This window comes from Megascapheus bottae, unplaced genomic scaffold, assembly GCF_031878675.1.
Source record: "Megascapheus bottae isolate mThoBot1 unplaced genomic scaffold, mThoBot2.hap1 H_2, whole genome shotgun sequence".
Classification (NCBI taxonomy): Eukaryota; Metazoa; Chordata; class Mammalia; order Rodentia; family Geomyidae; genus Megascapheus; species Megascapheus bottae.
Window position 1 is genome coordinate 549,433 of NW_028327859.1, and position 16,912 is coordinate 566,344.

At 34.2% G+C, this 16,912-nt stretch overlaps 1 protein-coding gene across 5 annotated transcripts in view; it reads right to left on the reverse strand.

Annotated features, from left to right (window-relative positions):
* LOC150038948 (spermatogenesis-associated protein 17-like) overlaps positions 1 to 16,912 on the reverse strand; it is a 146,314-nt gene that overhangs the window by 120,249 nt on the left and 9,153 nt on the right. For all 5 annotated transcript variants that reach the window (XM_090328180.1, XM_090328182.1, XM_090328178.1 and 2 more), the window contains exons 2-4: positions 15,071 to 15,160; positions 13,716 to 13,797; positions 5,923 to 5,973 (exon numbers count right to left, since the gene is read on the reverse strand). In XM_090328180.1, coding sequence (XP_090184306.1) covers positions 5,923 to 5,973; positions 13,716 to 13,797; positions 15,071 to 15,160 — 223 coding nt within the window. The remainder of the gene's footprint in view (positions 1 to 5,922; positions 5,974 to 13,715; positions 13,798 to 15,070; positions 15,161 to 16,912) is intronic.

Here is a 16,912-nt window from a genome sequence, read left to right on the forward strand (position 1 = left end):
AGGATCAAAGCTCAAAATATAGAGAAAAGCTTGGAAAGAGAATTTGTTATTTCTTACTTCTTTCTTACTAGAGAACACTGGACAACGATACAGAAAAGTAATTTTTACTTAGGTGTGGTTTTTTTGTTTGCTTTTTTTTTTTGTGCCAGCCCTGGGGCTTGAACTCAGGACCTGGGCACTGTCCCTGGGCTTTCTCAAGGCTAATATTACATAGCACCACTTGGGGCTTTTTCTGTGTATGTGGTACCAAGCAAGTGAACCCAGGGCTTCTTGCATGCTGGGCATTCACTCCACCACTTGGCCACGCTCTTGACTGTTTTTACTTAGTTTTTAAAAAATTAACAATAAAAAACAAATCTTTCCTTTGAGATACTACTGCATATGTCAAAACTATAGAATATGAACATATCAACATTTATATAGAAATGATAGAATATACGTGAAAAGAAGTTTGCATATATGTGTATATATGCACAATATATACTATATATACATACATATGTATGCATATATATACAATGCAGATATGAAAATTTTAACAAAACATTTTAGAATATGCAGATTAGTCTGTATTGTTTCTTAACCATTCTATTTTCTAACTCTACCTGAATTTATAGTTCATTTCACTATAATCTCTTTAAAGATTTTATAATTATTTTAACTTGAATAACATGAAGTTAGAAATATTCTTTTGTGTGGTGTTGTAACCATTACTGGGTAAAATGTTAAAACTGCATAAATGACTTTCTTTCCTATCTTCATCAAGCTGAAATTATGAAGTAACCATTCTTTGTGTAAGACAGTTTGTTACTTATTCTGTGTTCATATGCCTCTTTTATAATGACCAATAGACCAGATATCCCTGTACCTTTTCACTAGACCTCCACATCGCCATCTAAGCTTGAATGTCTATATTTAAATACAAATGTTTAATTCCTACACAGTACAAGGAGATTGAGATGAGTCTTTATCTGACATAGTTAATAACATTAAGGAAATAATTTTGTTATGAGATATTATTTTTAAGTTAATATTTTTCTTTTTTGTATTTTAGGAATAAATGTTTCCATAAAAGGAAATGATAGATTGATATTGCAACCTATTATTATATTGTTAAGATATAGATTTATAAATATAAGAAGCAATATGTCATTAAACTTAATTTCAAATCTGTTGTTTTAAATGATTTTTAGTCTCTCTTGTTACTCTGATTTTTATTTTCTTTAAAATGAGCATCTCAGTCTGAGCTAAAGTGTTTTAGGGGCACTAAAGGCAAATTAAATGATTTAATATAAGTGAAGTAAATCAGTTAAATTCTCTAGAATACAGCAGTTTCACTAAATAAGCGTATATGATTGATCAATACCATGCACAAGGAAGCCAGGGTAAAAGGACTTTTACTTGAAACAATCAATTACATCTGTAGTTCTTTAAACTTCTGTAAGCTTTAGATTATCACCATTTTTTCATTGCTCATAAATCTTTGAAGCTGAGCGGAAATATCCGATGGAACATATTTCATAAGAGACATCGATCGTTGAGGAACTGAATACTAGCACTTGGAATCTGCATTCTTATGATATTGCTTCAGTCGTCCTAGGATGGACAGGAAGATGATGTCTCAATGAAGACTTTCTAAAGGGAGCTTTCCTTTGTTAGTTTTCCAAGCTTGTGCTGGATCTTACATTCCCCATTGTACTTATTTTGTGGGGGCCAGCTGAAGATGCACTGAAAAGTGATCTTCCAAGGCACTCAGGTCCCAAGTAATAACGTCTTTCACTAAGTCTCTGTATTTGGTACACAGAGTTGTTGTGAATTACCACATATGACATGTGGGACTCCTGGAGTTTGGGCCTTGGATCTAAAACTTTGATCTCACAAGAGGAAGCAAGGAAGGGAGGAAGGAAGGAAGAGAGACAGGGAAGAAGACAGGGAGGGAGACAGGCAGGCAGGCAGGAAGGCAGAATGAATATATGCAATTTTGATCTCAGGTAGATTATTTTCTCCCTACACATAGATGAAAGGAGATTTCATGGACTAGATCAGCCAATAAGTAAAAACCACAAGCAAGAAAAAAAACAATTATTGTGGAAAAATTAATCTGTTTGGAATAATGGACAAATAATTGATCTTAGGATGAATGAAATAATTCCACTAAGATGGAATTTTTATTTTGCTACCTGGTGATATTTTAAAACAGGCGTTCCATACACAAAGGACTTCTTGTACTCATCTAACATGGATATGATATTACTTAGGAACCCATGTTCATGTCTGGTGGGCCAGAGATGAAGGCCAAGTGCTTGCACATGCTCACAAAGGTTGGAAGGGGGAAGGTTAGTTAATATGGTATCACATTGTATGAGGACATACAACTTCTATCTATATGAAGCAGGAGAGAAATGAATTGAGCAACTGACTTGGGTCATGCATATGTGAGCTACTGCAAGCTGTCTACCAAGAAAGAACTGAGAATAAAAATCAGGGGCTAGATTTAAATAGGGTCCACAATAGTGGCCAAATGCCAGAAGAAAAGCAGAACAATACTTGGGATAAAGTCAAACTGAAGACCAAAAAGGAAATAGTGTCACATTGACACACAGGAAGAATAAGGCCCCTGGAGATAAGATAAAAATTTACTGAGCAATTTACTACTATATTAATTGACTCTCAGTGGCTTAGCAACAAGGATTATGTACTAAGCATACTGTGAGTTCTGAATGTACCATGTATTATAGGAAGCCTTCTGTGTTTTGGAATACTTTGACAAAATCCTAACTCACAGAAGGTCTTCCATTCACTTATGAATTACTCACAACTAAATTTTACCTTAGCATGTCTAGTTTACTCACACTATGCAATCTAGTCAGGAAATCAAAGAAGGCTTAAAGACATTTCAGCTAAGATTTAAATAATTTCCAACAAGGGCAACCAAGGGAATAGAGAAAAAGTATTTAAAGAAAAGAACATTTTTATTCCTTGCATAGAAAAATCAGAGGGCCAGCATTCATTGTTTTATTCTGGGGATATTTATCTAACCACTTACTATAAGTCAAGCCTTCAGAGATACAAAGAAAAAGATAATATCTGGGCCTCAGGGGACTTACCGAATGTGGAGGGTGGAGACTGGCATATAAATTAGTTAGGATAATAAAGGTTACAAGTTCTGTAACCAAAGTATGTCGATGGCCAAGTAAGGACATAAAAAGTGAGAGAGTGATCAATTCTACAGGAATAGAGAATATCATAAATCCTTTAGAGTAAAGGTGACCCTTTAAAAATAAATGCAGCAAATAAGAAAATTAATAGCTATTATACAGAAACATCACATATATAAGACTTCATGACTAAAGTATGACCAATTGTTTAGGACTGACAATAAATAAATATGATTAAACTTACTCCAGTAGCCTGCTTAACAAGTTACTGAATATAATCTAGTTGTCATGCTAGCTTTCAGTTGCCAAATGTATAACTTGTAATTTTTGCAGTTTATGAGACCAATTAAGAGGTACCTGCTATTGAGAAAGGTCTATTCAGGATTTGCATACATGTGCTTCCTACAGGAACCAATACATCACTGCTTCCCAGCAGGTGGGCTGTCTCTGTGTCCTAAGATTTTGGCTGTACTCTTTTGGGGGGACATCTTTGCTTCTTGCTGTAGATTGGTAAGAAAAAAAGTATTGCCTGTCTGAGGGGCAATCTGCCTTCTGCCACAAGATGCTTATTGTCAACTCCTGTTCTGGGAGCAAAGTGACTGCTAAATGGTTCAAATCAAAGGACACAGATACAGAGTATAGGTTGAACAATTAGCCTTTCTCCTGCTTTTAGTTAATTTTCAGCCCAAGGCACAAGACCAGTGGCCTTGAATATCCTCTTAAGACATTAGAAGAACTATAGTTTTTATCATTGGAACAAGTAAACAAAAATTGCTGCTAGGCACCAGTGGCTGCCTACAGCAATCCTAGCTATTCAGGAGGCTGACATCTGTGGACTGAGGTTTGAAGTCAGCACAGGAAAGGAAGTCTGTGAGATTCTTATCACTAATTATCTACCAAGAAGATGGAAGTAGAACTGTGGCTCCAGTGGTAGTGTGCCTGCCTTGAATCTAAGTGCTAAAGGAGGCCACCCCAGTATCAGCACCAAAAAACAAAACAACAACCAACAAAACAAAAAAATTAACAAAAAAAACCCCTACCTAACAGATGGTTTATATTGATGTGAGTTTTTAAGACATATCTACTCTGGGGAAAGAGGAGCCTCCATTATTCATATTAGATCAGAATTCAATATGAAGATTTAGAGCTGAATTATAACCATAAACAAGCTTCTTTTTTCTATCTGTTTTGTGTGCATTTTCCTAGTAGCACAAGATACAAGACCTCCTGTTTGGATTTTATTAGTCTATCATCTAAAGGCTCTGGTCATTAACTGCTTTAGATTGTCTAACTTCTATTATTTTTTACTTTAGAGACACATCAGACAGGAAATAAACAGAAAAGAAAAAGAAAGAACCTAGAATATGAAGTCTTTAATAAACCTGTAAGAATTAAAATTCTCCATATTCTCAAATTCACTCCTAATAAAAATACAGGGCCGGGAACATAGCCTAGTGATAGAGTGCTCTCCTATCATGCAGGAAGCCCTAGGTTTGATTCCTCAGGACAACATACACAGAAAAAGCCTGGTGATTCTCAGGGGGAAAAAAAAATGGTTCTCTGGTTCAAGCTAGTGACAGAGCACTAGCCTTGAGCAAAAAGTGTCCACAGTGCCCAGATCCTGAGTTAAAGCTTCAAGACTGGCAGAGAGATGGAGAGGGAGAGGGAGAGGGAGAGGGAGGGAGGAAAAGGGAGAGGAAGGGAGGGAGGGAGGGAGGGAGGGAGGGAGGGAGGGAGGGAGGGAGAAGAAAGAAAAATACAGTCATTTCACTTTGTGACTATTACTGAGAAGATTAGCACACTACAGCTGGAGTTTCTGCCCTGGCTCCAAAGATGCCAGAAGTGAGATCTGTTTCTTATTCTTGTTTGTATTTTTGTAAACTCCAAGAAAGCAGAGAGATTGACCACACCAGGTAAACTGGGATTAGTCTCCCACTATATCACACCTGCAGAGGAAATCAACCCTTACAAAAGCAGTACACAGTCACAGTACTGTTCAGGTAGCTTCTCTTGGGTTCAACTCATATCTTACAGGAAGTATTTACTATCTTGTCTCACCTCAGATAAACCTACTATTTACAGAAGAGCTAACCGATTCATAAAAGAGAGCAGGCAACGTAAGTTATAGGAACATGACATGGATAAAATTCACTTCAAAATTTTTTCCATGTGTTGTACTTTAGCAATTAAGTTGTCCCTGTGCTGTCTAAAACAACAGAAACAATATGTTTTGTCCATCTCCACAACCTGTGAGAAACTAGATTCAAGTCCTGTAGTTGTTAAATTTAGCTTTCTGTTGAAAAAAGGTAGCACATAAAAATGAACACAGAAATGTTAGAAATAAAACTTATAAGCTGGAAGCTGACTTTATTACTGTTAAATCATATGAATAATTTCTAATTGATTTGCATTGTCAGGGTCCTTATATTCCAAACCATGTTCATCTATTTATCACAATATTCCATATAATGTATAGAAGTTAATATATTGCTTCATTAATATTTACAATCTTTCTCTAGTTATAGCTCAGATCTATAACATTCTACAGAATAAGCATTTATAATTATACGTTTTACATTTTACTCTAATTTTTAATTCTGCCAAGATTATTTAGCATACTTAACTTTTTAGCTGTGTACTCTTTTCTCTCTTTGCCATTAGCATATCAATCAAATTTGCATTATTCTGCCTTGCTCATTTTATTAAAATCGAATTCAGAGCACAATTGACTTTTCATTTGTTTAACAAGTGAAGAAATATTTACCTCGACAGCCATTCTATTATAGTGATCCATCTTCATAGTACAATTTGCTAACTGTGAATCAAAAAAAAAAGATGGCATTCAATTCAGTTACACAAAGACAGTGCAGCCTATTTTTGCATATCCAAGAAAAGAATCTTTATACATAATACATAATAAGAGTTCTAGGCTTAGAAAAAAATGAAATCAAACTTTGTATTGAAGAGATGGGCTTCCTAATACATAATGCAAGCTTAACCAGAAAAATCTATGGTAGTCAAACTAGGAGCTAATGGAGATATATGATCATAAAATGCTCTCCGCTGAGTTTGATAATCAATGGTGCTCTACTGAGAATAGAATAACAAAGCAGAAATATTCACAAGTACTGGTGACACGTAGTATTATATGATTTATTCACTGGGGTTCTTTTAGCCCAAACTCACAGAAACATAAAAAGAATTCATATTTCAAGACGTCTGGTTTAATGAAAAATTCAAAGAAATGCTGTCTTCAGTCGAAATCGTTCAAGGATATGGATGCAGTGATGGGGCAAAATTGTGCCTTCCAACCATCTATGCAAAATGCTATGTACTTAGCCGACTCCTGAGCAATCCCTGGGAACTTTGTTTCATTTAATATTCATCTTTGTGCTATAAAATCATAAATACAATGATACCGGGTTACAGCATATCCCTAGGCACAGTAGAGACTTCCCAAAGTCTTCGTTTCTTCTAGAAAACTCACATTTATCTATGAACTATAAATCTCTGTTCTAGTAAACAATCATTTAATGGAGTAGTTTATTTCAGTGAAAATGTCATTTTAAACTATTTCCACCTAATGCCTCAATCTTTTCATTAAAAGTAGAGTATAAGTAAGCAGTAAAAGCAATGAAATCCTCCATTTTTATCCCATTGAAATCGATTGAATTCAGCCCAGGTTATGAGTATTACAGTTCCAGCAAATATCATGAGAGAAAAGAAAGTCTTAACTCTTTATAAAGGAGTCTCTTCTTTATGACAAACAAGAATTCCTACAAAAGGTTTTACTGTAATTAGTGTTTGGACTGCCTGATCTGATACATAGCAAATTGTCTATGCAGAGGAGTAGTGTTGGATTATTTATCAACAGTCTGAGCAATTAAGAAACATTTGTCTTGCTATATGTTACTTGAGAATAAACAATGAGGTTGCTTCATTTTAAATTCTTCTTCAGAGCAAGCAGGGAATGATTTCAGATGATATAAGATATTTACTTTAATACCAGATTTCTTCAAGTCATATTGATGCTGACATTGCCATTAAAGTTTTTCAAAGAAAAATATTTTGGAAAGTATGTACTCCAAAAGTTTTGGCATAGGAAAAGATGTTATTATCTTTATCCTATCAGTATTTAGTTACAAGTTGTTGAGTATGTGAGCCTTTGAGCCATGGATCAGAGCTTTATCTCTGAATTTGTTTTATACCAGCTGTGCGGCTTTGAAAAAGTTATTGGAAGTCTGTTAAGTTTGACATTCATCTTTTCAATATTGGAACATTGCATATTTACTACGTTGTTGTGATAATAATAACAATATTATTATTATATATGAAAGTGTTTCCCATACAGCTTCAAGTCATTTTAAAAGGACTGAGATTGATCAAAATATATTTATATTATACTCATAAACTAATTTATTAAATGGCAACTTTTGTCAAACTAAATAAAAAATAATTTTTAAAATTTTATTAGACAGGTCATGTACTAAGCGGTTACAATTACATAAGTCAGGTAATGAGTAAATTTTTCTTTTTTTTTTTTTTTTGCCAGTCCTGGGCTTGAGCACTGTCCTTGGACTTTCTCAAGGCTAGAGCTCTACCACTTGAGCCTCAGCACCACTTCCAGCTTTTTTCTATGTATGTGGTACCGAGGAATCGAACCCGGGTCTTCGTGCATGCTAGGCAAGCACTCTACCACTAGGCCAAACTCCCGGCCCCGAGTAAATTTCTTTTTAAATAGTGTCACCCTCTCTCTCATTTTCTTCCACTTTTTCCACTTCTGGCACACTTTTTCCCTAAGTCGTATAGTTCACTTCCAACATAGAAAATGTTATAAATTAATATAAACAGTTATCAGTAGTGTAATACACATTTTATGGTGTGAATTATATAAAAGTTCAAAAAGTATAAAAGAATTTTTTTTGGCTGTCATGGAGCGTGAACTCTGGGCCTGGGCACTGTCCCTGAGCTCTTCAGCTCAAGGATACTGCCCTACCCCTTGAGCCACAGCGCCACTTCCGGTTTTCTGGCAGTTAAGTGGAGATAAGAGTCTTTCGGACTTTTTGTGCCCAAGCTGGCTTTAAACTTCAATCCTTAGATCGCATCCTTCTTAGTAGCTAGGATTACAGGTGTGAGCCACTGGCACCCGGCTAAAAGGATACATTTTATTATGAACTAATGAGCAGGAGAGCTATTGCTTCACAGTCTAGTAATTCTAAAATCTCACTTTCAGTATTTTCAATTTCATACTGACTGTTTGAGTTTCCTTTGCTTTACTTATCATTTCCACCTATTCACAGAACTTTCTCAAGTCTTATTTTACCACTTTACACCTCTCTCTCTGTCTCTGTCTCTCTGTCTTTGTCTCTATCTCTCTGTCTCCGTTTCTCTGTCTCTGTCTCTCTCTCTCCCCTACCTCATAATTTACAATTAGTGGAAGATAAATGAGAACCACTTGATTATAGGTCAAGGTACTATTCAAAGCTTTCCATAAAAGGTCCCAATTAAAAAAAAAGAAAATTTATTTTTATTACAAGGGTGATGTACAGAGGTGTTAAAGTTACATCAGTCAGATAAAGAGTAAATTTTTTCAATATTTTTCCAATTATCTCCAAAAATTTATTTCTCCTCATATTTTCTCCTCTGTATCCATGTTCCTCTTTTTCCAACATTCATAAGTGAATCCCTTTTTTCTCCTACACTAAGTACCACCAACTAGAATAAAAAGCTCGCATTTCCCTAGTGGTACTTATGAAGCACTACAACAAGTAGGATACTTGACTTATAAAAACAACCACAGAGTTCAAGGCTCAGGACTGGCAAAACAAAAACAAAAACAAAAAACAACCACAAAAGAAGCAAGAAACCACTTCTGCATCTCAAGTTTTCAAGTTCATTACAGGCTGTCCACTGTGAGTGTTGTTAATCCTTTCTGAGGCCTCTGGATTCAGTCCACTGTTCTCTCCTCGTTATTCCTGATCCACTCAATTTCATGATGTAGAAGTTTTAACCTTTAACCTTATTGGATATTATGGTTGGAAACTAGGACAAGAGGAGCTCCAAGGAGGAAAACAGTCAACTATCTCAAAAGTAGAGCATATAAAGCATTTCTAGTGATGGAGTGATAAAACTTTGCCAATCAACTGGCTTTATTTGCTAGAGCGGACAAAAGCCATGTAATATTCTATGCAGATTCTCTTTACCACTCATTACATTACTTCATAAATGGTGAAATAAATATAACCTTCTCTTGTTGAAGCTTATTTATTTCACTTTAAGAGCTATTTAAAATCAGTAAGAATTCTCTTGCCCAGGTACATTTTTGAGAAAGAATGTCTTTAAAGGTAGCCTTTTAAAACAGATCCTAGGACTTCTGTCATTTGCCTGTTTGACAATATAAAACAGTGACACTTCTAAAAGTTTTGTACAAATTCCCTCTTCTGGTCCTTGTGACAATGCATCATTCTATTTTCTGATTGTTCATCCATTTTAATTTCCATCCTTCTTCTTAAATTCCACATAATGTATTCTACAAGAGTCAGTTCTTAGCTTTTTGCTTAGGTAGAAAATCTTTCAACTTACAGTAATAATTATAAAACTTTTATCGCTACCTCTCACCCTCAATCTGAGGCCCTATCTAACAGTCAAATTTAATAAACATTTGTTGAGGGCTAATTATGATGTATCAGACACTGCTGAGACAGCATCAATGCTTTACAAGACTACCACCACATGGAGGTGTCCTAACATCATCGCAAACTCATTAAGTTCAAAAATATCTTTCTGTAAGCCTCCCTGAGCAACTCCATTCAGAATGCTTCTTAGGAATACCTTTTCTTTTGTCCTCATGGTAACTATGATTCAGCTTTGCTGGGATTAAAAATAAAAAGTGCATTAGTCAGGTACCAATGGCTCATACCTTCAATCCTAGAAATTCAATAACCTGAGATCTGAGGATCATAGCACAAAGCCAGTACAGGCAAGAAAGTCCATGAAAAATCTCCAATTAACTAATGAAAATCTAGAAATAGAGCTATGGCTCAAATGATAGAGCGCTAGGCTTGAGCACAAAAGCCCAGAGACAGTGCCCATACCCTTTTAAGTTCAAGCTCCAAAATCAACACACACACACACACACACACACACACACACACACACACACTCACAGATTAAATTAATACATTAACTTGAAATATATATGTATATAACTCAAAAGATTTGAAAACAAAAGGTTCTTTCTTACTGTCATGACATAGAAGCTAAGGTTCCCTATTGCTTTTCTCCAGACTACAGATGAAGAGCCAGAAACTGGAGAATAGCTGCAAATCCTAAATCTTCAATTCGGTATGACATCACCTCATAACACTAGGACAAGCTAAAAGCATTAGGCAGGGGATTAATGATCCTTTTATGAGGTAGGGTAGAAGAGTGAGTAATTTTGAACAATATACTTTACTCTGATACATGAAACCAGATTTGGAGTATTTGAAGGACATCCAAGAAATATTTTGGATTAAACATGTATTTCTACACAGATTTAAGAGGACCAGTATCTCAGAAACTTAAGTTACATGTTTAAGTACTTGTGAGCCACATCTCTTACAGAGTAAAATGAAGAAAGTTATTTGCATATTTAAATAGCAACGTATCACTAGGAACAGGTGAATACAAACTTGCTTTTAGCCAAGACATCTCTTTAATACCACAGGATATTGCTTCACTATAGGACATGTTAAACTTTTCAGCAACCTTTTCCTAGTCTTCAACAGTTTTTGTCATGTAGATTAAATCCTTATGGTGTTCCTTCTTTCTCAATGTTCCATATTTATTTCCAATTTCAAACTTCACTTATACTGTTACCAGCTTGACCATTACAGAGGACATTAATTCCCCAGGTACACATTTATTATCTCAATCCCTTGGATGTGTGTATGGTATATTGTATATCGTATGTGTATATGCATGTGTGTGTGCATGTGTGTTTGGTGAGGGGATGATTCTATTACATTGACTTTTTAAATAAATTTATTTAGCAGAAAATGTATTTACATCTTTTAAAATTCAAAAGCTGCAGAAGAGTTTAAAATGAAAACTTTCCTTACTACCCCTATTCCTCAACCACTCAGTTCTCTTCCCTGTAGGCAAATTGATATCATTAGTGGTTTTTCATGATCCTTCCAGAGATAAGTAAATTAAATTAGGAGCTTTCAAATCATGCTCTGGTAGCTTAGTTGACAAAATAGGTCATAGACTCTAGGTAGTTCTATTTCATTAGGTTCCAAAATACCTTCATTGTATACCCCTGTTTCATATCAAGGACTAAACATTTTAATAAGATGATAATTAAAAGAGGAATTTGGGCATTAAAGTTTTGTAGGCACTCTTCTATACCCCTCATTCTATAATGAAACCATATACAATGAAACATCACTATTATATATAGTTCTTGGAACAAAAAGTCAGAATAAAATTTGGTAAATGGTCATTGCTTTTTAAAATTACTCAGTGACTGTTCAGATGATAGTATAAGCTAATGATTGTGACAAGATAATTAATGGAGCTTTTCCTCAATTTATATCTCACTCACCAAGTGAAAAAAAAATGGTAGGTCTTTTTGTTACTGGAGTCCTGGCCGTAAGACATATAGTGTTCAGGGATGAAACAGTTCCATTAAGAACAAACATAATACACACAGAATAGAAAAATCTGAGTGGTAACTATATGACAGTCATTTGTACTATTTCTGTAAATTTTCTATAAGCCTAAAATTACTGGAAGATATGAAAATTATCTCTTTGATAGCCTAAAACGCTAGTAGACTTATTGTGAATTTAAAAATCACACTAGAAAGAAAAAAGAGAAAAATATGATATTAAAGGCCATCAGTAGATAATTGATGTATGACAGAAGCAATGATATTTGATCACATATTTCCATTTTAAAGGAAAGTGGACTCAAATATGAAATAAAATTCTTTATATATAATTAATTTCAGTTGGTATATGGAGTAGCTTCTGAGGACAAAGAAATTACTTGCCTCATTTATTCTCAAATAAATTATAAGAGTTGTTTATGTGTATACCAGGTATGTATTGCCATATGTCCAAGCATTCAACTTGAGGAAAATCACAGTAGAAAATTGTAAGCAAGTATAGATAAAATTCCTAAAGTAATTACGTACTTATATTTACTCAATTTTTCCTTCCTAAAATGTTAAACAAAAACAGAAATAGAGGTGTTTGATTTCTGAGTTCAAAAATTTGTATTTTTGTGGGTTTTTTTTTTTTTTTTTTGCCAGTCCTGGGCTTGGGCTCAGGGCTTGAGCACTATCCTTGGACTTTCTCAAGGCTAGCACTCTACCACTTGGGCCTCAGCGCCACTTCCGGCTTTTTGCTATGTATGTGGGGTACCGAGGAATCAAACCCGGGTCTTCATGCATGCTAGGCAAGCACTCTACCACTAGGCCAAATTCCCAGCCCCTCAAAAATTTGTATTTTATGTGATGTTTAAAACCAATTTCAAGTCCGTAAAAAGAAGCAAAGGGATATGGAACACTTAGACTGATTAGGTTCAGTATTTATTCTATTGATTTCAAATACATCAGTGATATATTCAAAAATATGTGTAATTTTCTAAACATTTTAGAATTTTATTTTTTAAGTCTGAGACTGGGACTCATACTTGGTACCTGATGCTTTTGCTCTACCAACTGAACTATGTTTCCAAAACCTTGGCATTAATGACTTACTTAAATTTTATTTATATCTATAATACAAAATTGAGTAAGAAGTCCTTGACAGAGGAGGAAAGAAGGTTCACTGTTGTGTCTATCAGTTTGGCATCCTTGTGCTTGCTGACTTTTTCGGGCCAATGCATCACTCCAAAATGTTGATGATGCAAAACTGAACATGGGCCAGTACCTAGTCACAAAAATGTCATCATCAAGGAAGTCTATATGGCAAGTGCATGCAAATGCATGTGACATGTAAAACCAAATAAAAATATCTGAATAGTTTAGTACAAAAAGTTAGTTGTGCACAGAAAATCAGGGAAGGCTTCTCAGAAAAGAATAATCCACTACAGCTTTGCCCTTGTGTTTGTCAGCTCTGAGACCAAATACCCAAGAAAGTCATCAAGATACTGGAAAGATTTATTTTGGCTTGCAGTTCCATAGGTTACAAAACATATAGTCAAGTTAATGCCATATTTCTAGACCATTGTGAAACAGACCATCATAGTGAGTGGGTGGAGAATGTGGAGGAACTAAGTTGGTGGCCAGGAAACAGAAGACTGGGTAAAACTTAACCTTCAACTACATGCTTCAGCTAGGGTCCATTTCTTAAGACTTCCAGAAACTCCCAAAATATTGCCTCCTACTGAGAAGTAAGATGTTAATCCATGAGCCTTCTGGAGTGACAATTCATATTGAAACCATAACCACTCTTAAATAAATATGTATCATCAACTCCTCTAAATTCTATGTAAATGCAACCTAAATAAATTACCCCATTTTATATAACTCCAATGCTAGCAAATGTATATGAATTATATACTTACCTCAACAACAAGTTGATAAAGGTTTCTGCCTAAGTAACCTCGCCACCACTTTTGAATAATTGTGGCTATTCTGTGTAAATACCTAGGGTAAAAAAAAGTTTATTAGCATAATTTCCTTGAAACACAATGTCTCTTAAGTATTTGCTTAAATGTACTCTTTCTTATCATTAGAGTTCAATTTCAAAGCCAAGTTTCAAGTACTTTTTAAAGGATAGGAGTTATTCTGAGATACAACAAAACACACAATTCTTTGTTTCTTTGAAGTTGTAATTAAATGCTATTTTAATTTCAAATACTTTTCATTATTAAACTATTTTTAATTATTAGAAACACACACAGATCATGGTGACTTTGTGAGAAATAATCCAGGATTATTGATTTAAATCATGATAAAAACTTTAAAAATTCTTCCTTAAAAATAATCAAAAACAGTTTCCCTCTTCAGTATTTGTTAGTTTTGGGATGGAGCTCAGGGCCTAATCTCTGTCCTTGGGTTTTTTTTTCAAGGCTAGAACCCTAACACTTGAGCCACAGCACCACTTCTGTTTTTTTCTATGTATATGTTACCGAAGAATCGAACCAGGTCTTCATGCATGCTAGGGGAGCCCTCTACCACTAGACTAAACTCGAGGCCCCTTCAGCATTTCTTTTTTATATTCTTCAGTTTGTCAAAACCAATAGTATGCTGGTCTGCTGAATTAAAAATATCTTTTTTGATGCTTTCTCAGTTTAGGGGTCAGAAGAGAAGCCTCATTTTCATAATTGAAATTTGTACACTTGGCTTCTACTAGATAGCAAAGAAGAAGGAAGTATGATCCCTAGCCTGCTGAATTCTAATAGTATATTACTTCTCTACCTCATCAAAAACAATACCTATTTTTCAGAATAAAGGAAAACAGAGGGAATATTGGAGTAATAAAGAAAATCCAGGAGGAATTAAGATGAATCATCTCTTTGCATAACTAGAATGAAATCACTTGGACACCATTTGCCTTGGTATCTCAACTGCTGGAGATTAGAATAGCTTCTTTCACACTCCTGCCTTTCTTACCCAGCAGTGAACTCATGGTTATAAATATAGCCTCAGTCATTGTCATTTCCTATGAAATCTGGAGAAAAGAATCTGATCAAGTACATTCAAGACACCGAAAACTGTTCAAAGTACATAGATGGTCAATATAATTTAAGTTCTAATAAAAAAACTCAGAATTATTACATAGTTCTTTCAAAAGATATCACTATGATAATTTCATTATGATTAAAATAATCAGAAATAAGCACTTTGAACAAATTACATTTTTCTAAGGAATAAATTCCATGTCACATCTGAAATACGCATGACAAAATCCACATACCTGATATATGCTCGAACTTGACATCCTCGAAACCAGCTCTGAATTTTAATGGCTGCATTGTTCTCTTGTTTTCTAAAATCATTTACAATACTAAAAAAAATTAACAAATATGCTATTAGTATCTAACTTAAGTCTATAAGAAGACAACGTTAACCTGTTAACATTAATTTTTAATTTCTTCTAACATGGTAATTATAATTGAAATGTCATTTTACATAAAATTAAAATACCAAATTAAAATATTTCAACAATCATAAGCTATATTTTAAAACTTAACCTTTCTCTGAGAAGTCATGAGCTTTCAACAACTTTACTTTTTAATTTTCATTTTGCAACTAATTAATTTGCCAGCAATTTGTATTAGGAAATGAAGATGCAATGTGTTATTTTGTCATTATTTTTTTAAAGTAACTGTTTGTGCTGTTTATATATATGCCACTTTGCATATAGCATGCAAGATGAAGTGTTTGCATATTTAACTTGGTCATCAGTAAAATGAATTGCCTCTAACTAAAATAAATTCATCACAGAAAAGCTTTTCTGTCTAGAATGCTCTGAATGTCCTCTTTAGTTATGGAAGGCAGTGCGCATGGGACCATGGATTTGTAATTTGCAGATTTTACTGAAGAAAAAAGTTTAGTCAATACAGATCTCTACCCTATTTTTAAGCCAGTGTTATTCTCTCTTCCCATTTGTTATTAATAAGTACTGTTGTATAGGTGAACTGTAATCGAAATACTTTTTAGATGTTTTCTTTTAGAATAGTAGTTGGAACCGTTAGAAGTTTGTTAATGAATAAAGTAGATAAAATGGCTACACATTTGTTTCTTGTTGAAAAATTCTCTCAGTATTGTGTTTTGTGGGAAAGATAATTTTGGGTTTAATATAATATCAGATTAAGCACATACATTTCATGTAAATATTCAATAGTATTTCAAATAAAATACTCATAATGATACAATTTTGGGGCAATGCAATAAAGGTTAGCTGTGACAACTACTATTCTAAAAGAAAACACACAAGAAGGTTAAGTCAGTTACAGTTAGCCTACACAATAGTACTTAAAATGTTAGGTGTGGGCCATCAGCGTTCAGATGAGTAGAGAAGAAGAAACATATACAAAAATAAAGAAGCTTCAGAGCTAAAATGATTAATAAAAATAGAACAAGACAATCAAGAAGAGAAGAGGGAAAATGAAGCACAGGAAGATAAAGTAAAATAAAAGGAAAGCAAAACAAAATGAAAAGGCAAAGGCAGAAATAATAATATATGTAGTTACTTCCCAATATAACATGGCAACTTTGTGGTAGTTCTAATCTCGCTCAAATAAATAGAGAACCTAAGAGTGTGAACTTGACCACCCAAACCTCAATAGCAAAGACCCCAAAATTCTGCCTATAAAGACTTATCTATTGCTAATAGGAAAAAAATCACATTTGACTGTGAAGTACATAAATAATTTCATTTATATAAATAAAAAACTTTCAGTGTTAAGGTTGTTATTCAGATACATTGGAAGAAAGAATAAAATGGGGAGAAAATGACACACATTTCAGGGTAAATTTTTTCCTGGAAAATGGGGACGCAGGAATGGAATGTGACATGGACCCTCACAAACAAATTAAATCAAGTGGAAAGTTATTCTTACCAGAGACACAGAACTGAGTTTTCAAAAATTATTCGTGTCATCTATCTGTATACATGTAAACACACACACAACACATGCATATATATATCCATATATATGTATATGTATAAAATATATCAAACATACATTTTTAACTCCAAGAAAGTGAATTTGGGGTTAGCTCCAGAACAGAAGTGATTTAGAGTGACTTTCTA